Raw genomic sequence first — 21,931 nt, 5'->3', positions numbered from 1 at the left:
GACCTGCCTTTTATAGCTGGGCCGACTCCATCTGGATGCTTTGAGAAAGGAGATGTTTATCATTATTCTGCACTTTCAATATCAAGATGTGAGGACCTCTCAACAAATGCCTCTTCAATGAATTTTAAGTAATGCCATAAAGTTCTCTCGGAAGGGAATACTCTGTGCGCACCGTACAGGTCCTTCTCACTATGCTGGAGGCCTCCAGTGAGGTAATAGGGCGATGAAAATAGCACAGGTGAACGTGCACCCAGCTCTCTCCCAATTGGTTCGCAGTGCGGCGAGTGGCAAGGCCCCAACACAGTGACATCACCCGTGGTCCTGTCCAGGCCAACATGCTCCTCCCGTGGACTTACGATAGATCGCCAGAACCTGCCACAATACATATGTACTTCACCTTCATTCAGCTTACAGAGGGTAAAGTTGTGGATATGCAGCTTTTGTCTTTAGTATATTATTGAAGCCCTTATTTTGGGACACAGCCATATGCTTTGCAGATCCATGGTTACGACCACTTTCTCAGTTATTAATTTTGCACTAGCAAGTGGATTACTTCAGGATTCTGACTCGTCACCAAATCAACAGTTTTAGTTTGGCTGATGATAATTCCCATTGTTTCAAATTCATCTTGCCAAAGATGAAGTTTAACTTCTGCTGCTGTCTCCTCCCATAGCATAATACCATTAGCAAATACAAGTTTGTTCTCTGGTCCTTTCCAGTGGTTTTATAATCTAATCCATTATAATAACGAAGTGGTGATGGACAACTTCCTTGTTGTACTCCACTCTTGGTTTCAAAACAACTTGACCTGCCTCCTTGAATTTGCATACATTATCTCTCAATATAATTGTTCTACTTACTCCAGCTATAATTTCATCCGACACTCCTTTATATCTCAAACATTCCTGCATGTCCTTACGAAGTATGTAATCGCATACCTTCTCAACATCCACGAACACAACTATGACTGTTCTATTCTTACCCCAGATCTAGGGTTGATCTGTTTGGTCTGAACCCATATTGCTGATCCTCAAGTTCAGGTTCACCAAATGTTTAGATTTTGCCTCCACGATGGACTCATTTTTAACCCATGAGATAGGTTTATGCCTGCATAGTTGTTGCACTTCCTTCAGTCTTAAATATTGGAATGATCACACCGTGCCTCCAGTCATAGATTTCATTTTCTGTCAAAATTTTATTTAATACCCTCAACAACCACTGAATTCCAGGTTCTCAAATTGCCCACACTGAGCTCTTCCAGTCCTGCAAACAAGTTTTTCATTTAACACATTGCTGTCTCTACTTCCAGACAGGTCAAACTTCATGTCTTATTGTTTATAGGATTAGGAGGGTCATCTTGTGGGTTGTCAGTTGTATTACAGTTCACCATAAGTGGTTGAAATATCTACTGAAATCTTATAATACAGTGAAACCTCGTTACAGTGTTCCTCATTAACACATTTTCCCGCTTAGCACATCATAAATTCAAAGGCCTGATTCTCATCGTATTAAATCTATTTAAAAAATATCTCACTTATCACGCCACGAATTTTTGCTGTTATTTGTCATCCCTTCTGGAAGGAACGTGATTTCCAACTTGGGTAAGAGCCCTCGCCACAGTTGCATGATAAGAGGAAAATTCCTTGAATTCTTGAACTTCACAGGATAAATTGCACCTTTGGGGAGCAAGCCGTTGGCCTCAGAAATGCTCAATTTTAGTTGTGAAGACAAAATTAAAGTTTGCCAGCAAGTCGACTGCCATTCACATCTTCAAGCGTGCAGAATTCCGTGAATGCTGACACTCGCACCTTCAAGTTTCGACTCGATCACTCGAATCGGTCTTGGTGGATCGAAGTTTTGTTTGATTCAAAATGGCGGCCTAAGTAATAATAATAATAATAATAATAATAATAATAATAATAATAATAATAATCGTATGGCCTCAGCAACCGAGTGCAGACATTTCGATTTTACGCCATCTGGCTGTCTGCTCGTCAATTTCGACGTTCCGTTTTACTCTAGGTCCGCTAGATGGCAGACAGAGTAAACCGGATCTCTCTTGGGCGTCTATGGCTGAGATTTAATTAATTGTGTCGGGTAAATACCAAATGTATCACCAGAGATCTTTTACATGCCGACATCGTATGACATGGAGTGTCGAATGGACTTTTCTCCGCCCTTCAAAAATCCGATTACCTCTGCCGGGTTTGAACCCGCTATCTTGGGATTCGGAGGCCTAAGTAATTCTGTTGCAGTCGCACATGGGCGTGTACAACCTCCAATTCATTGTTGACGTGTGTGACCAGAAAAATAATGTTTAATAACCAACTGGTCTGAAAGAAAAGGCTTCTACTAACATTTGTTTTAGAGAGAGTGTGATCTGCAAAATACTTGGATATTTTTATGAGACCAGTTCAAATGTTTTCATATTTGTTTTTTTGGTGTTTTCAATACTTTTCAGTGGACTGTTATTTTATAAGCCCCAGCAGAACAAGTTTTCATATTTGTTCTCTCATGCTTTTCACTCCTTTTAATGCTCTCTTCTCATAGAGATTTCACTGTACCCGCAGATATACGACGAAAAGTCCCATTATGTCGGAAAAAAATCGTATCTGGTGTTTCCTTATCCCTGTTGGATAGTTTTTATTTGTGTATTCAGTAGTATGTTTTCTCGCTTAACAAGTTATTTTTCCTTGTCCCCTGCAGAAATGTCTTAATGCTGTTTTACTGTATTTCAGTTTCGTTTCTAGTCATCTCTCCATTTTCAAGCTCTACCACATGTTGATAGTACTATTATCATTTCTTTTGTTTTTAACAACGCTATAAGGAGCTTCTTGTGTTTGTCCTGCCCCATTCCATTTGCAAGATGATCTTTTCGTTTCCATTTCTCAACGTCTACTATTCTTTTGACCTGTAAAATGATAGTTTATCCGCAAGTTTGCCTGGATTTCCCCACACTGTGGCAAGGTAAAAAGCTCTTTTTGCACCACTTCTAGCTTCGACAGCTGATTTCACATCATCATTCCAGCATACCGTTTCTTTGAATTTTCTTATTTGCCTCTGTCGTCCACATACTCCCTCAGCTGTCTTCACCAATGCTCTCCTCAGATTATCCCATTCCTCATCTGCAGACCTCAGACCTTCTTTTGCTACATCTTCCAAACATTCTCTCAAAACATTTACTTCACCCTTGGTTCAGGAAGTCTGCAAGTTTTTATTTTTGGTGTTCTTTTGTTGTGGACTTTAGGAGGTCTTCTCTTTGCGATATATGCATAGAAAACAAAATGACAGTCTCAGTCAAAATACAGTAGAACTCTGTTATAGCGAGAATTCATAACAGTAAAAATTTAACTCACCATAGCGGATTGTCGTTATATCCGATTTTTGTATAAAAGTCGGGAAAACCCCCATACACATTAAAACCGATATGAAACAGCAATCAGTTTGTTCAAAACACGCGTTTCCACGGATGATGTCCACACTGCGGTTTACTTGTTTGTTATTTTTCAAAATCCGATACTACACGAAAGTGTATGTTTAATTTCATTCTGAAAAAATATACTACCGTATTTCTCCAAATCCGAGACGATCCCCACATTTTTCTTCAAAAAATTTAAATCAGGTTTAAAATGTGCTTGGGAAAATCATATGAATGCCTTTGTTGTCGGTACACATTTTTAAGACCATTTTTAGACGGCAATCATTAGCTTTGGTTACGCCGCAATTTTCGCGGCTGCACAATTATTCTTTATTTCTGTGGGTTTAATGACCGTTAACTTAAAATTGGCATCATAAAACCGAAGAGAACCCGTTGAAAATTTGGCAGCAATACCTATTCCATGTATGTCTACAATAAGACGATCCATCAGGAAAATATTCATGCTGTCTATAAAACTGTTACTTTTACTCAGCGTCAGATATAACTGGCTACTGCTACACACACGTCTCGCTTTCCGTATTCAGCCAACTTCAGCAGCTAGCGAAGTATAGAACTAATCGCGGACGTTTAAGGTCAAGGAAGATTTTACTGCGCCATGGTCTGCCCATTCCGCCCTTGCGTTTTTCGTGCACATAGCTCACAATTTCATCTTCGACTTCTTTAAAGCGTCCCTGTTGCAGACCACTGAATGCATTTTTTGTACAGTACACATTTATTGGCTAACTTTGTCTCCAGACTAACACCGAATATTGGCTTTAGTTAGGCCTGTGCCATTTTCCTACAGCTGCACAATTATTCTACATTTCTGAGTGTTTAATAACCATTAACTTAAAATTGGCACCAGAATATCGACGAGAACCTGTTGAAAATTTGCCGGCTATACCCGTTCAACGGATCTTTCAGAATAGAATATTCTTATTATAATTTAGACTTTCACGGCCCGTGTAACTATTCATGAGTTATATTTTTGGGCTTATGCCGTGTAAATAATTGTAAACACACTCAACGTTTCAAAAGGAACCTTGCCTTTCTTCATCAAAAGACAAAAGAGAAAAGAAACGACGTATTGATGGTTGCTAGGAGAAAGCAACAAGGAAGCTTCAAATGGTACCCAAAGATGTAAAGGGGATGCCATTTTAGCCCAATGCTAGAGACAATGAATAGTAACAGCAAAGCATTACTCTCTAATGGTTCTGATTATAGGTAGCCATGATTCACTGAGGTTGTAACCCGTATCGCGGTTGAAATTATCTGGGTATTTACGTATTTCAACCGCCTCCCTGATAATTCTTGGGCGATATTGCTTTATACGGGCAAGAACATCCACTTCTTGGAACAAGACATCATGACCAGGTGTTAAGGCATGATCAGCAACAGCTGATTTATCAGGTTGGTTGAGTCTGATACATCTGGTATGTTCTTTGATGCAAGTACACACCGTTCTCAAAGTCTGCCCAATATAAACCTTGCCACAAGTACAGGGAACTCTGTAGATACCAGGTTGTTGTAATTTAGGCAAACTATCCTTAGCTGGTCGCAGGAGTTGCCTAATCTTAACTGATGTTCCAAAAACAGTTCGTACATGGTACCTACGTAAGATTTTAGCAATACGATCCGTCGTGTTATGTATGTAAGGTAGGTAAGCAGTTCCTTTTACATCTTTTTTCTTAACAGACGTCCAATTATATGCCGATTTCAGAACCCTTGAAATCAAAGCTCTGCTGTAACCGTTGCTCTCAAAGGTGGTTCTCAAGGTGTTAATTTCCTCTTGTAGATCTGACGCTTCACAAATCCTCCTGGCCCTGGTAGTCAGAGTTGTAAGGATACCATGTTTCTGGGCACGGCTGAGGAAGAGAATGCATAAATATTCTCGAAACATGTACTAGATGTTAAAGTGAATGGTAAATAATAAATAGTATTGACTAGGCGGACCATCTACCAACATATTTGCTGTTAACAACTGTTATCAGACACGTTATTTACGCATTTATTACAAAAACATGTTCTCCCTCATTTCAAATTTTCTTTATGGAACAGCAGTCGACGGGTCTTACTAATCGACTCCAAAGTCGCCTTCGAATGTCGACTAGACAACTTGCTAGAGGACATAGTGAGGAAACAATACCGAAGGTGATCGGTCGCATGCTGGGGTGCATAAATATCAGTAAAGTAAAAAATCATGCTCGCTTAATTGCTCGTAATAACCGATGCGTCAGTGATAGGACTCTCGCTGTAGCCGAAGGATAATACACAGTTTAATATAAGAATTTTGAAGGGACAGACAAAAATTGCCGATATAGCGGAGTTCTCGTTATAGCGGACTTCTATTGTATATTGAACACAAATGCTTACTCTCTTACCTGTAATTTGTTGAGTAGATCTTCATATGTTGGACTCTGTTCATCAAGTAAGAATTCTATGACACTTTTGCTCAGGAAGATCTTCTCTCTGACAGCATCCATGAATGGTGCATACGCCTCATTGGGCTCCATGAGGTAATATTCACCATAAGCAGTGGAGAACCCTAGGAGAGCTAGTTCTCCTCCATCAAATCCTGATACCCACCATTCATTGATAGGGCCCATATCTTTGGTAGGAATGCCACCTGAAAAATAGCAGAGGAATATGTCAGTTCATCTAATAGCACAGAATATAAATTTCAATACACAGATAAAGCCTCTTTCTCACTCCCGATGAAGTCATACAATGGAAGAGCTACTACTAGCTACTGCTAAACTCCTTATGACTACAGGCTACATCAACTTGTAGCCCTCAAAATGGCAAGCAGCTTGCAGGCGTGGGAGGATTCCTTGGTTCTTCTAGAGAGCAGCTCGGGCTTTTTCAAATAATAAGGAGCAAAGTGTTAGTCAGCTTAGAAAAGTTAGATTTAAAAAGATATCTTCACTCAGATGTTTGGCCCTACATCTTCTACAGGATGACAAATTGGTGATGGAAGTGCATCAAAGGAAAGTGTTGAGTTGCTATACTCTTGGATGCATTCTACAAGTACATCTATGAAAAGTAATGGAAAGGACAAGTGACAAATCAAGCAACAGATACGAAGATAGAAACATGAATAGCAACAGGATAACACAAAAACAGATCAGTACCAGAAGAGAGCAATAGGAAAGGAGACATGGACAAACATTAAAACACGAAAGGACAAATCTCTTACCAACTGTATTCATAATTATCAATTTTTTCTTCCCTTTTCTTGTGTTTATCTGGCTTTATTCATAATTACCAATTTGTTTCTTCCCTTTTCTTGTGTTTATCTGGCTTTCTTCTTATTGTACAATTTCCACTTTAAGACTTACGACCGGTAAAATAGCCCTGCAACAAGTGTTGAAGCCCGGGCTCCTGATGAACCTGGACCGAAGAAATGAGCTTGTCGGGGGCTGAGATGGATGTAAAAGAATTTGGACTGACTAGGAGAGAACAACTGGGATTTGAACCTTGAACCTCTGCTATCTGGATGGAGCTAAGCTTCTGTGCATATCAACAAATGTGGATTTGCAGTATCCCAGTAAACATAGTTATTCCTATTCACTGTACCATTCAGCTTAAAAGTAGCCTCATGATACCAAAGAATGGTTTTGTACAATTGTGGATCGGCTTCTTGTCATATTGCATGTTATTCACAGAATTCCGTATGCCTATCAGGATCGTTTTTAGGCCTTGGGAGTGATGTAGGCTTATATAGTGTCGATTTCAACATTTTTTCATCCTTAGCAGGCTTCTTTGAGGTACTCTATTCCCATTGGACGCTTCTTGCATTGATTTATTTGGTGACTGCACAAAACATTGTCAATAATATTTAAACAATCACCGGGTACGAGGGTTACCTGGAAGATACGTTGCCACAAATGAAAATCAAAATAACGCCCACATCAGATTATCATGTTGCTGAAGAAACTTGATTAGTGATTTAAATAATATTTCTTGAAATGTGCGTCTTAATTTTGTTATTGTTGGGAGCGTGCGATTATCAACAGTTGATCAACAGTAGTAATGCACGTCAGTAGTGGTAATATACACACGATACTGATATAATATAGTATAGAATTAGTAAATATGTATAGCTTAAGCAAAAAGGCCGTAGAAAAAGAGGCACAGATAATAATAATAATAATAATAATAATAATAATAATTTAACGATGCAAACGCGCAGTAAGAAGGAGCTAGGCCAAGAAATGAAAGAATATAGGAACGAGAGAAAACCAAATATTAACAATATAAAAAGATATATTTAACAATAAACAAATAAATGAAACATTTTGCAACAGACTAATAAATCGAAGATAAAGTTTGATAGATAGTGAATTATATAGAGGAAACCTGAGAAGATAAGAAAAAATGTGCCACATTTACAATATAGATTACAAGAAATGTATCAAAAAAAAAACCTTATGACCAAATACAAGCGTACAATGAAGAATATAAAAACTGAATTTTAAAAAAATGAGCAAAACCTGAAAGAAAAGAAATGCGAAAGGAAGGGTAAGGAGAGGTGGGGTAAGGATCGAACTGGGGAAAGGATTTTCTTCGCCAGGTGTGTCTATGCTGCGGGATCTGTTATTATGATATTTATAATACAAAGTAGCATACGTCCTAGGCGGCGGATGATGAGATTACAATTCTTACATAGTCCGTAGCGCAGTTCGGGATTGAAAGGTTTTTGCAGAAATAAAGTCTGGCATATGTGACTTGAAGATACAAATTTAAGCCAGCGGAAGAAAAGTTCAGCTGTGGCAGATGGCCTAATAGAAAATTTAATGTCCAAATAACATAATGATAAGGCTTGCTCACCAAATTACTTGAAGAAAAAACAGTCCAGATGGAAGTGACATTATACAACGTAGCACAGTTATTTTGGTGCTCCACCACTCCGAGACGAAGGCAGACTCAATTTTTGGAGCAACGGAGTGGCAATATGTAGCAGTACACAAAGATAGAGAAAAGTAAAGAGGCTGAAAGCCAGCAAGTTCCAGAAGCATCATTATCACGTGTCCAATAGGTAAGCACCAGCACACACACAACGGAGAAGGCGAAGCGTGGAGAGGATGACGTCAGAGTCACGTGATGAATGGAGTAGCCAGACCACAGGTGAGCGGAGTAGTTGAATGCATGGAGCAGCGGCGACATGATTGGAGAAAAAGCAGCAAGCAAGGTAGGGAATATGCGTAGTATAAGCGGAGATAGTAACATTATTTGCACTGCCTCGATGCCTCGTAATATTTACTTGTATCTGGACTCGTGCACAATCTCTTGGTGATTTACAGGACTACCTAGTCTCGCTGTCATGTTATTCCATTCTAACCAAAGCCTGTAATAATTAGTCGCCGTCAGTTATTTATTGCTCGTTTAATGGGCAAGATGTGCCTCCGGACCTGAGACTTATTGCTCCTGATTGAGGCAATGTTGAAGACCTACAGGTTCGCGACTGACGCAGGCTGACAGATGTATCTCTCCACTAATCAAGTTTCTTCAGCAGCATAATAATCTGATGTGGGCGTTATTTTGATTTTCATTTGTGGCAACGTATCTTCCAGGTAACCCTCGTACCCGGTGATTTTTCTCCATAGCAGTAGTAATCTCAGCATGTCAGTAATGGGAGTGATGCGATGTGATAAATTGTGAGCCTTGTAGTGCACATGACATTTTCCGTTGATGCTCCTAAATATTTTTCAAGATGGATGGTCCGGATGCCTACTCAATCCACCCATATTTGATGTGCACACAATATGACTTCTTCCCAGACATTACCCATCAATACTATGTTTTTACCGTTACCACTTTAAATTTTTATTTTTTTATTTTTCAGCCTCTAGTATTGCTCCTTTTCATTATGTAATTCTTTTGCTTGTTTCATAATTCCGTTTTATTCTGTGTATTTATTTCCCACAGACCATATGTCCTGCTCGTATTCTAAAATTCTACTTTCCTTACTCTCTTGCCCTTGCTGCTGTTGTATTACTCCGCCTTCTTTAACCAACTTGTTACTGTCTTATTCTTTCCTTAGTTTATCGGTTGTTAAGTTACCTTTATGGAGAATTTTGGTTTATATCTGCACCATAACCCTTTGGCGTTCCCCACTTAAAGGCGGATGCCCGACCGTAATTACTATGTTTTCTCAAAGAGTACTTTAAGTCCCAATAGGCACAGCAACATAATACCACCCTTTAAAAGAAAATAACTAGAAGTCAAACGCATAAAGATATCAATGTAATTTCTTTTACTATTCATTCCTAAATGATTAGTGCATATAAATGTGTACTCACCCTAATTTTGAATATCCACATTTTGCTCCTGAAGGTATACCAAAAAGCACCCCAACCTGCACAGTGGTAGATTGCAGTGCTTACATTTGAATGTTGTTTCTTTGCCTCTTCCAGAAGCTGCCCTATTTTTAATTTGTAAACACAAAGCACACACTGTGGCACGACCAGGTATCTTCACAAGAGAATTAAATACGAAGGGGCTAATATATTGTTTTAAACCAATTTTTTCTATCCAAATGAAGTACATTACACATCAGTTGTTACGTCCACCTTCTTAACATAATCTCCTTGTAACTGTATGCACTTTTACCATCGATGTGTTGGTCTCTCCAGACCTTCCTGAAATCATTCTTTTGGAGTGCTGTGTACTCACGCTTTGACAGCTGTGTCCAATTCTGAAAAATACGCAAAACAGCTTCCACGCAGAGGTTTCTTCATGTTCCCAAACAGGTGATAATCACTTGATGCCAAGTCGGGAGAGTATGGCGGGTGTGGCAGCACCGTGAATCCTGTTTATCAATGGCAGCGGTGGTCTCTCAGCTAGTGTAGGGCCGGGCATTGTCGTGTTGCAGAAGCACAGCCTTAGCCCATTTACCTGGCTGCTTCATTTGAATGGCACGACTTAAGCACTTAAGTGTTGCCACACATGCTGCACTGATAATCGTGGCCCCTAATTCCAGCCAGTCAATGAGGATGATGCCCTTTGTGTCCCAGAACACTGTCGCCAGTTTTTCTTGTTCAGTGAAAAGAAAGGACGTATTCTTAAGTGTCTGTTATCAGAAGAAAAACTTATATTAACCAATATGAATCCAGGCTTACCAACTGCAAAAGTGCTGCCAAAAATCCATAAGATCGGTGTCCCCATCTGCCCTATAATCAATTATAGGCCCAGCCCCATATATAAGCTATCTCAATTTATTCAAAAATTTCTGAAGGAACACTACACATTTTTTCTAATAAAGCTAATAAAGAACATTTTAGAATTAATTAAGAAACTAGATAGATTTGATCTTCAACCATACCACACACTGCACTCTTTTGACATTGTCAATATATACCCGAGTATTAAAACTGATAAACTTTTTTCCTTTATTGAAAATAACTTAAATACTAACATCCAGTTAAGCAAGCTCGAAATTTCTGATTTTATGTCCGTTTTGAAATTATTAATTAATAACAATTACTTCACTTCTGACAATGTCGTTTACAAGCAGGATGGTCTGGCGATGGGGTTACCGGCCTCAGGCATTTTGGCAGAGATTTACTTGGATTTTTTAGAACATACGGCAACTGATAAAGACATCAAATTTACTAAAATACAGTTGTGGGCTAGGTATGTAATGATACCTTTATTATCCTTTACAACTGCACCATTGATGCGCCAGCTACTCTTACAAACCTTAACAGTATAGATCCTCACATCAAGTTCACCTTAGAATCAGAAATTAACAGATGAATTAATTTCATTGATTTAACGATTATCAGACTTCCCTCTTCCTTCTCATACAAAAGTTACAGAAAACCTACCCCCACAGCAACAACGATAAAACAAGACTCTTCACACCCCCAAACTCAGAAATGCACCACCTACAACAGTTTGGTAGATCACGCCTTCAAAATCCCTATGTCTAAAACAAATCTAAATAAAGAGTTAAACATCATTCGGTCCATCGCAAAGATCAACTGTTTTAACGAGGCATTCATTGAACGCATAATTAATAAATTTAGACATCGTCCAAAATCAAATTTAATAAAAGACCAAGTCTAAACCCAATCTGTTCTCAACCTTTACTTTTAATAACAACATGTACGGCACCACTAATATTTTTAAAAAACACATCAACATTTCTTTCCGAACCAACAACAGAAATATGGAAGTTTTGCACAATTTTACTTTAATAAACAAATCTAACCCTTTCTTAAAATCAGGTGTTTACAGAATCCGTTGCAATGACTGTAATAGTTCATATATCGGGCAAACTGGTCGGAGTTTTAAAATTCGGGATGCGAAACATGTTAATGCAATTGGGTATAACAGGTTTACCGCAGTAGGCCAACAAATTCCAGATTCGAAACATAAATTTACTGGCATAGATCAAGACTTGGAGATTGGAAACGTTAAGTAAAGGCCCTTTACTTGACAATACGGAAAACTGTTACATACACCTGGACCAGTATTTCAATCCCAACCTAAATTTGAATTACATTTCTGAAAAACCTAAAATACTTTTTGATGTCGTTATTACAGTTTTCACAAGCATCAAAATTCAAAAAAAAAAAAGTGCGTTCTTTAACGTTGCACGCAATACCATGTCGCGGTGTGCACCCCTTATTTTGATCCTGCCCTCGGGCACACGCATTCCATAGAGTTCTTGTTGAAATTCTTCTAGCGGGACATTAGTTAAGGTGATTTTTATTTGTGATTAACTGTGTTTTCCGTTTACTCCGTGTCCTGTGTAGATTATAACTTTGCAACCTGAGTTATGGCGAGCTTATCCGGTATTTAAATTCCATTTTCTTATTATAGTTGCAACAGCTACCATTCCAGTTTGTTCAAGTCTCTTATTCAATTTACAAATACCTTGTCCAGATGAAGCACTGACGTTTGGAAAACGTCCTAGAAACAACTTAACAGTAATTATGGTCCTCCCACCCCATACCTGCAGACCAAAAAAAAAGAAACGTTTCCATTTGTGTAAAGCTAATGATCATGAATATGTCTTTCAATAAATGAAACCCTGTCAAATGACATTATATCAAGAAGAACTGCAACTCTACATTAATGGAACTTGTAACCGCAGCATCTCTGGCGACCAAGGCCTACAGTGACGACTAATGCGACATCACTTTGGTCACACATTTTGTCGCATTACACAAAATTTCGGGTGACCCCCAGCCATAAGACATATTCAACACACTGCTCTGTAGTATTCTATTCATTGTCTTGCAAACACGAACAACAAACAAGCGCTAAAAACATCAACTTTACCTCAAATCTCGCCTGAATTATGTGAATTACTGCTCTGGTCACGTCAAGATACTATTACACTAGTCAATCGAGTGTCTGCATACTGCTAGAGCCAACTGACATCATTTCAGAACTCAAATGAAGAAAGCAGTTTCAAAACAAGGAAATGTGTTGCTCTTTCCAAATAGTTTCTAGAAATGGGGTTGCAGATTACTAGGGTATGGATGATCAACTGCCATTTTGATATTAAATAAAATTAAATTAAAAGCTTACCCTCAGGATCAGAATTTTCTTCATATACTGCCTTCATATACCCAGAAAAGTACAGGAGAACATTCTTTTCAATGAGTCCAGTGTCAAAAGGGCAGAGATGTCCAGCTTTATCATACACACTGAAACATATCAAAAGACACAAAATGACACAAATCTTATTCAAAACACTTTAAATGTATTAACCTCCATTTGTGTGAAGTAATGATCATGAACACGTTTTTCAATAAATGAAACCCTATCAAACAATGTTATATCAAGAAGAACCGCAACTCTACGTTAAGGGAACTTAACTTGTAAACACAGCATCTAAAAAAGAAACAGGAAAGGAATTACGTATAAAAGTCCATGAAAGACGTCGACAGTACATTACAAAGATACCAAAAAAAAAAGTATATACAGTAGAACCTAATCTCGTCTAATTCGAAGCAGCTCTTATTCCCTGAAACATGAGGTACGGTTTTGCATGTTATTTGAATAGTTGAATTCGAAATACGGATCAGTCGTAATTCGAAGAACAACGTTGGTCCCGTTACAGAAATTCAGACTTTTAATTCGAAACTGCCTTTACGTTTTTAAAAAATAGTATTTTACAGAGTACTGTAATTAAAATTCAAAATTTCTCCGCGTCATGAAAGAATGCGTCTTCCGGAACATGCAGGGTAGCTTTCTGCACTTTCACTCACTTCGGCGTGTCTACAGTGTGCTTCATGTCTGCTAAGTTTGAGTGGAATCGTAATTATTTTGTATTCGGCGTTTTAAAAAACGCCAAATCATCATGTAGCAGGCAATGTGCAGCAAAGTAGAATCCGGGAACACTGGCGATGCCAACAGCTGACGAAAAAGCGTGGCTCATATAATCATATACGCACCGAACAATATTGTCAATGCCGATGAAACTGCATTGTTTGTTTGTTTTATTTTTTTAATGCTGAGCCCAAGTGGATTTATGGTTTTATAGGAGAGATGTGCCAGCTGGGAAATCGTACAAGGGTGGGGGTTACTGTTCTGTATTGCAATGCTCACGCAAGCGAGAGACTTCCTTCCCTCGTCATAGGAAAGTTCGAAAAGCCATGATGTTTTAAGGGCATCAGGCACTTTCCGTGCAAGTACAAGGCATCTAAAAATGCACACAGTACAGTAATCCAAAAGATAAAGCATTTGCACAGGGAAGCCAGCATAATTTGTCCTCGTCTTTGAATCGTGTTTTTTTTTTCTTTCGTTGCGTGGATATGTTTGCCATTGTTATATCCAAAAGCATTATTTGAATAATGTAAATGCACCTTGTTGGATACATTTCAGAAATTGTGTTTTCCATGGCATTTGAAAAGTTTAAACTGAGAATCAAGGTGATTGCATGCATTAATGGGTCTTAGAATACTTTGTGACCCGGACAGTTGGCATTTCTGAACTACAAGAGAAATGCCATGGTGGGAAATCATACAAGTATAGAGTCACTGTACTGTGTTATAATGCAGATGGAAGCGAGAGACTTTCTCCCCCTCATCATAGGAAAGTTTCATAAGCTACGATGTTTTAAGGGCATCAGGTACTAAAATGCATTCAGTACAGTAATCCAATGAATAAAGCACTTGCATAGGGCAGCCAATATAGATTTCACCTCGTCTTTGAATCATTTTTCTTTCTTATTATTTCACTGCGTGAGGTTATGTTGGCCAGTGAGTTATCTAAGTGCATTATTTGAACACTGTAAATGCACCTTGTTGGATATGTTGTGAACGGTGGTTCACGACGCGCCTTTCGCATATAACAGCGTGAGCGGAGTCGGATGAGATTCGAATCCGCGACCTCCATGGTATAAAGCCTGTGATATGAAAAGTAGCAGGCATATGAACACGTGTATATAAGAAGGGAAATTACAAGAGAGTCTGTATATGTCTATAATTCATAATTTATAAATAATAATAATAATAATAATAATAATAATAATAATAATAATAATAATAATAATAATAATAATAATAATAATAATAATAATAATAATAATAATAATAATAATAATAATAATAATAATAATAATAATAATAATAATAATAATAATAATAATAATAATAATAATAATAATAATAATAATAATAATAATAATAATAATAATAATAATAATAATAATAATAATAATAATAATAATAATAATAATAATAATAATAATAATAATAATAATAATAATAATAATAATAATAATAATAATAATAATAATAATAATAATAATAATAATAATAATAATAATAATAATAATAATAATAATAATAATAATAATAGGAATGACAGAATATTCCAAAGAAAGAATTACAACATTCTATATGGCGTAGAAGTTTGTAAGCCAAGAGTTTTGTGTCTCAATATTATGAAACATTGTGCAAGCTAAACATGCATTTCTTTGGGAAATGTACAATGTCACGTGTCAGAGACATACGGATAGCTTCCAAGCTGGTCTAGAAAATCATATGTAGTTACGTGACTGAGTGGTTCCATACTAAAGAACCAATCAGAGAACAGTGATGCTGTGACGTGTACAAGTGACTCGTAGTGGTGGTGTATTATTCAGTAGAGAGTTCTCGAAGGGATGGTAAAGAAATATAAACTCGTAACTCGTAAACAACAAGGCTTTTGACTCTCCGCTCTTGACTGTCGGCGTTTAGACTGTGTAAGCCGGAGGCCCTATCGCCCAGTGAACAGATAGTTAGTCGGCCAGGGAGAACTGTTTAGAGTGCTGGTAGACTTTGGGGAGAGCTGCGAGTACGCAGTTAAAGTTTTAGTAAATCAGAGGGACAATAGGCTCTTGAACTGAGTGTGATTCGTTAGTGAACGATCATAGGGGTTTTCCACACCAGTAGTCAATTAGGTGTTGGAGCACAATAATTAGGTAATAGACCAGCAATCATTCTCATTGGGAAAGCTTAGCATAACTGACGAAGTAACAGATTCCAGGGACATCATCATAGAAAAAAGAAGAGAAGAAGAAGAAAAGAAGACTTCAGCTGTACGGGGATCAATTCCATCCCATAGTTAAGTATTCAACCAGTGAATATATATTCTTGTGTGTAATATAAGAACTCAAAGACTCACAACAAGATCTAAGTGAAATTTGAAGGTTGAATGGTGTCAGAAATTTATATGTGTATTATTATATATGTGTATATAAATTCAAGGGTTTTAGAATATAAGTGATTTTTCAAACAATCTTTGCCAATCTGACTATACGCTCCCGAGTCCTCAGCCTGCCGAAATTCTTATGATCACGACAGATATATTTTGGAAACAGATTTTTTTCCATGGCATTTGAAAGGTTTAAACTGTGTATCAAGGTTAACTGCATGCAGTAACGGGTCTCAGGATGTTTTGTGACGCCGCAAGGGTTGGCATTTCTGAATTACGTGGAGGCGGTTAATTCGGAATCAATTCGAAGTCCGATTTTTGCAACCCGAAGACTTCAAAAAGGTTTTACTGTACACACATTAAATCTTTTGAGATTGGTTTTGATATTGAGACACACCAGACTAGTCCTAATATAAAATTAACATCAAAAAGGTAGGGCTATATAACCACAAATGAGCTTTATGTACATGGAAATCTACAGGATCCAAAACAACTTTTGGTTTGCAGAAAACTAGATGAAGCCTAAACACTGAATGAATTGTCTGTATGAACTGACAAGACAATCCAGACCGGGCTTCACGATACATTTTAATTGTGAAATTGTTATTGCGTCTTCCCTTCATCGCACAAAATTTTACAAATCTTATTCAACTGGTAAGGAATCCTCTTTAGAATTTTTTTAAAAGACAGGAAAGAATTTACCTACGCAATTACCTATGTATTTTACTGTCATAACTAGTTAATTTTCGTAACAGTAATTTCATATCCTGGATACATAAAATTAAATAGAATTTTCAGTTAAATACATGGACTGATAAGTTAGAAATATAGATGATAAGGATAAGGCTATTCAGCTCATTCTGCACGTTAATGCATTCCCATGGATCCTAACAGTTAATTTGAATTTTTCAGCCTTCTTTTTAATCTTTGTAAACATCCGTAAATATTTTGTCAACATGTGGGGTATGTTTCATAAACTCATCACTTCAAGAAGTCCCACAGATACAAATGAAATTTGAACAAATCTGGAAAACAAGCAGGCCATAAATCATCATGACGCATTATCAAATTTCTGTGAAAAATGTGTAAACAGAGGTCAGTGAATTGCAGCAAAAGAGTTAATGATTGGGTAAATTGAGTATCTGCCAGATCAGCTGTCACACACACTTGCTCTATACAGTACTGGCACAATGTTGGGTTCCTATGAAATGTCCTGACATTCTGAATCCAATTCTGTATTTATAGACAAACTGGTTTCAAAAATTGGCTGGAAATTATATCTACAGGTTGATTTTTTTTTCTTACAACTGGCTTTATGTTGCACCAATACAGATAGGTTTTATGGCGACAATGGAATAGAAAAGGGCTAGGAGAGGGAAGGAAGCAGCTGTGGTCTTAATTAAGCTACAGCCCCAACATATGCCTGGTGTGAAAATGGGAAACCAATGAAAACCATTTTCAGGACTGCCAACAGTGGGGTTCAAACGCACTATTTCCACAGTTGATGGCATATCAGCTGACTAACTACTTCATGATGAAGTTTTCAGCTGTGTTGTAAGTAAAAAATTAACAAAAGTTGCAGTAGATGTGTTCAGCTGGAGCTCCAGTAGTGTGGAACTCTCCTCACAATGTTCGGGTGCTGTAACTTTGAGACGCTCAAGAAAGCCTTTTGATGCTTGGCATTAGTAATCTTGGACAGTTTGGCATTCCTCTCAAATGCATTTTCAATACTTTCAAGTCATTTACTGTCCACATATCACAACATCTTGAGAAAGAATTTTTCGTACTTCTTAACACCGTAATTTCCTAAAAATCTTCATTATTTGACTTCTTTTTCACCATATACACATAGAACTCCCTGGACACCTCACAGGATATGCTACCACGCTGGAGTCAAAAGCTACAATAATTATTATATACACAGCGTGGTGATTTTAGTACCTCAAGAAGGCGACAGGTAAACATCAACCACAAAACTGAACTATTTTAGTGTTATTATCACGAACAAGACATAACAGAGCAATTTGAATTTTTAGTGTTCTACTGCTCGTTCATAATCATGTAACACCAGGAACTAATCAGTTGCTGAGGAGTGCCATACGGGTTTGCGACGTCATGCAGAATCGAATGTTCACATATGATTCCACGCTAATACCAGACACTGCTTGCGAACGACTCTATGTGATAGTTAAGTTAAACATTTCAACTCCAATGTAATAGACAATTATGCTGACAATAATGAAGATTTATCAATTAAATAAACAGCTTTACAGTATTTACGTTTTAATCTAGAGCAACCAATGACTCGAATATGTATTAACCTTTTGATCAGCGAGTTTTTGGTGACACAGACCACCAGGAGTGAGTTTTTTCTTGAAAATTCTGAATTGTTGATTTTAAGTTATTTTTTCTAACTTTTCTCTATTAATAAAATTACATAATTCAAACTTATGGTACATAACTGATACCTTCAATTTAATTTAATTCAGTGGCGTAGATAATATTTTCTAAAAATATTGAAAACAACAATAAAATTAACAAAAACATAATTCCTCTCTATAGGTGACCACTTTTGTAGCCTTTGCAACACACTGACTTGACAGTTTCACCCATCAAAATGTCTTTAGGGTATGGTACTCTTCAAAACAGGGGTGTACACACAGGGGTCTATCACACTCAACACACATCCACTTAGTGTCTGTTCTTTTGGGTGGTCTCTTCTTCGTGTGCTGACACACAAAACACCGCCGTTGTGGTTTCTGCTTTGATTGCATTGGGGGTACTGGTTTAGGGAAATGACGTCCAGAAAGTCTCAAGCAGACTCCTCCTGAAGGTGGTCGACCTCCTTTTGTTGGTTTCCTCTCCACTGCAAATTCCTCTAGTAGCTGATCTATAAGGCAGAGACGGAAGTCAAGTAGTTGTGGACTTTTTCCAGTCTTCACCTTGTAAATAATGTAAGAGTTCAGCACTGAAATGTCTATCAAGTAAAAAAACAACTTCACATACCATTTCAGTGTTTTCCTGACATTTGCAGTGAAGCTTACTTGCATATCAGCTTTGTCAATTGGACCCATGTTCTCATTATAATCCAGTACACTCAAGGGTTTCTTTTTATTCTGCCCTGTGGCGTGATCTGTTTTACCTGTTTCTACCATCACGTTCTCGTGTATGCTGGTTAGCATGGTAACATCCCTTTTGTCATGCCATCTTTGCGCCAGCATATCATTGGTGTGCCATGAAATACATTCTCCCCTTTGAATTTTCTTCGGGAAGTCTGGCATCCCTTTTCTGTTTCTTCTGACTGTGCCACAGCTCCAGTATTTTCCTTGTGTAAGTACTCAAAAAGATCTGGGCTTGTGTACCAGTTGTCGACATACAGGTTGTGACCTTTGCCAATGTAAGGTGCTGTCAGAGTTTTGACAACTGACCCAGACACTCCGAGTTTTTCATCTTGTTCAACTTCCGTATCTTTCCCAGTATAAACAATAAAATCAAGGATAAACCCAGTTTCACAGTCGAAAAGTATGAACACCTTTATACCAAACCTGTGACGCTTTGATGGAATGTATTGTTTCCATTTTAGGCGACCTTTCCATGCAACAAGGCTCTCATCAATACAGATATTTTGGAAAGGATAGAATATAGATCGGAATTTATCTCGGAAATAGTTTATTATGGGCCTAATTTTGTAAAGTCTGTCACCTGGGGGTTGTAGATTGTTGTCTGAAAAGTGAAGCAGTCTTAGAATGAGGGAAAAATTGTCGAGAGAGATCACTTTACCGAACATCGGAGTTTCGATCAATTTATTTGTTGACCAATAGTCTTTCATCCTGTTTTTCTTCACATGGCCCATCAACAAAACAGTTGCCAGGAAAACATAAAGATTCTCCACGGTTATGCCTTGCCACTTACGTAATTTCGACTTTTCCTTTATGTCCGTATTTTCCGTAACAAATAAGTAGTACTTGTTCATTTCTGACACTATCAAGTTCATAATATTGCGATCTACAACTTCTTTGAAAATCGACACTTCAAGTCTTGACTCATTGTCATTATCATTCACACACAAGATTATCACTAACACCTGAATTTGAAGCATCAAAATGAGCAGATAGCGTAGGAAGAAACCTACCTACACAACTCCACTTTCTTTTTTCGGCTTGAACAGCTGACAGCTTAGCCTTCTTTGCGACAGCGGGTTGCACTTCGTCCTCAGTTTCCGTGTTGTCGTCTTCCGAGGAATTACCTTTCACTCTCATCGGACACAATATAATCACTATCATCAGCATTAATATCAATTTCATCATCAGACTCCTCGTTAGTCAAAATATTACTTATATCTTGCGGAGCAAGCCCGCATCCTCGACTTGATCCCGCCATTAGCACGTGTATTTATTTACAATCAGAGAGCGTTTGTTTCTATGGAAACCAGAGATGAGGGAAAAGAAAAATTATGTGTATTGTCAAGGAATAGACGTACAATGCACTCACAAGCAACAACAATAGAAAACAGTTCCCGCGTGTTGTCGTAATTCGTAGCAAAATCTCGTAAGAAGTTAGGTTACGTGACTACAGACGCGGCGACAGAACTTCATCGCAGAACATGCGAGATGTAACAAAACATGGAATAAAATTTGCTGAACATGTCAAACATCCCCAAAATTGTTCTAGAAACCCGCTAGTACGATGTCAGAAAACAATTTCAAACATTCAACATGAAACATGAATAGACGGTGCTACTATTCAGGCGCAAACTACGAGGACGTAAATAGACGGCAGTACTCCCGTAGGCCACGCGCAACACTGCCGTAAATAGACGGCAGTACTGCTCAATGGGTTAATATTAGATAACTTGCACATATCTAGGTTATGTTAGCCAGGCAGACTGTAAAAACAGCAGGGCGGTGCACTCATTAAGAACTCCTAGGGAGAACACTGCTGATAAGTATGAGATGCATGGGAAGATTTGTCATATTCACAAAGGAATGGGGAAGAGCGTGTGCAGCTAACTAGTCCTGCTTCGTTGGCTCTCATGTTGGAAAGGTTTCGTACTTCACCACAGAAGTCTGCTACGCAATGTGCACGGGGAGTGGAGAGTAGCAGTACAAGTGTACGATGAATTTTGGAAGTCGCTAAGCAGAAAGTTTACATCCCACGATTACTGCATGCGCTTGATCGTCGACTGCAATTTTGTGAATAGTATCAACAAATGGTAAATCAAGATGAACACTTTCTGACAAAAGTAGTGTGGTCTGATGAGGCCCAGTTTGAACTTAACCCCTCGAGCCGGCAATTTAATCCAGAGCTGCTCACTTCACAAGTGGTATTTAAAATGAAGCTCACCAGAGGTTAAGACACCATCAAGTTAAAGAATTCATAGTGTTAAATCTAAGAAATATAACGTAATGAAAAATTTAGGACTACTTACCGAGATTAAGTCCAATGTTTCTGAGCAATATATATAACTGCTGTTGTTCAGGATTGTCCATAATCACACACAATATTTACACAAATATATAAGGTAATATAAATTGTTATTCCAAGTCTGCCTTTCCAGAGTGTAAGGGACTTGTCCACAGAAATATTTTCGGTGGGAATGCAGGCCGTCTGAAAATTTCCGTTTTTAATTTCCAGGAAAGGCTGAATTTTGAAAAGCTTTTCAGATCCTGTGTATGTATCCCATGTAGAGTTATCAACAAAATGTAAATATTACAAGATGAGTTCAAACCTGCCCCTTGCCATTGTTTGAGGGGTGTAGGGATTTCTAAAAATCCATCCTTGGTGAAATAGCTCTTCAAGGTGGGTTTCTGTCACCATGAACATTACAAGCCCCAGGAACACATAAATATCCCTCCG

The 21,931-nt window shown here is 37.9% G+C and overlaps 1 protein-coding gene across 1 annotated transcript in view; it reads right to left on the bottom strand.

Moving 5' to 3' along the window:
- Positions 1 to 21,931, bottom strand: part of LOC136871815 (DNA (cytosine-5)-methyltransferase 1) — a 211,873-nt gene that overhangs the window by 135,732 nt on the left and 54,210 nt on the right. Inside the window, exons 6-7 of the mRNA XM_067145426.2 lie at positions 12,962 to 13,080; positions 5,800 to 6,044 (exon numbers count right to left, since the gene is read on the bottom strand). Coding sequence (XP_067001527.2) covers positions 5,800 to 6,044; positions 12,962 to 13,080 — 364 coding nt within the window. The remainder of the gene's footprint in view (positions 1 to 5,799; positions 6,045 to 12,961; positions 13,081 to 21,931) is intronic.

Source organism: Anabrus simplex, chromosome 4 (assembly GCF_040414725.1).
Source record: "Anabrus simplex isolate iqAnaSimp1 chromosome 4, ASM4041472v1, whole genome shotgun sequence".
Classification (NCBI taxonomy): domain Eukaryota; kingdom Metazoa; phylum Arthropoda; class Insecta; order Orthoptera; family Tettigoniidae; genus Anabrus; species Anabrus simplex.
This window is presented reverse-complemented; position numbering and strand designations above follow the sequence as displayed.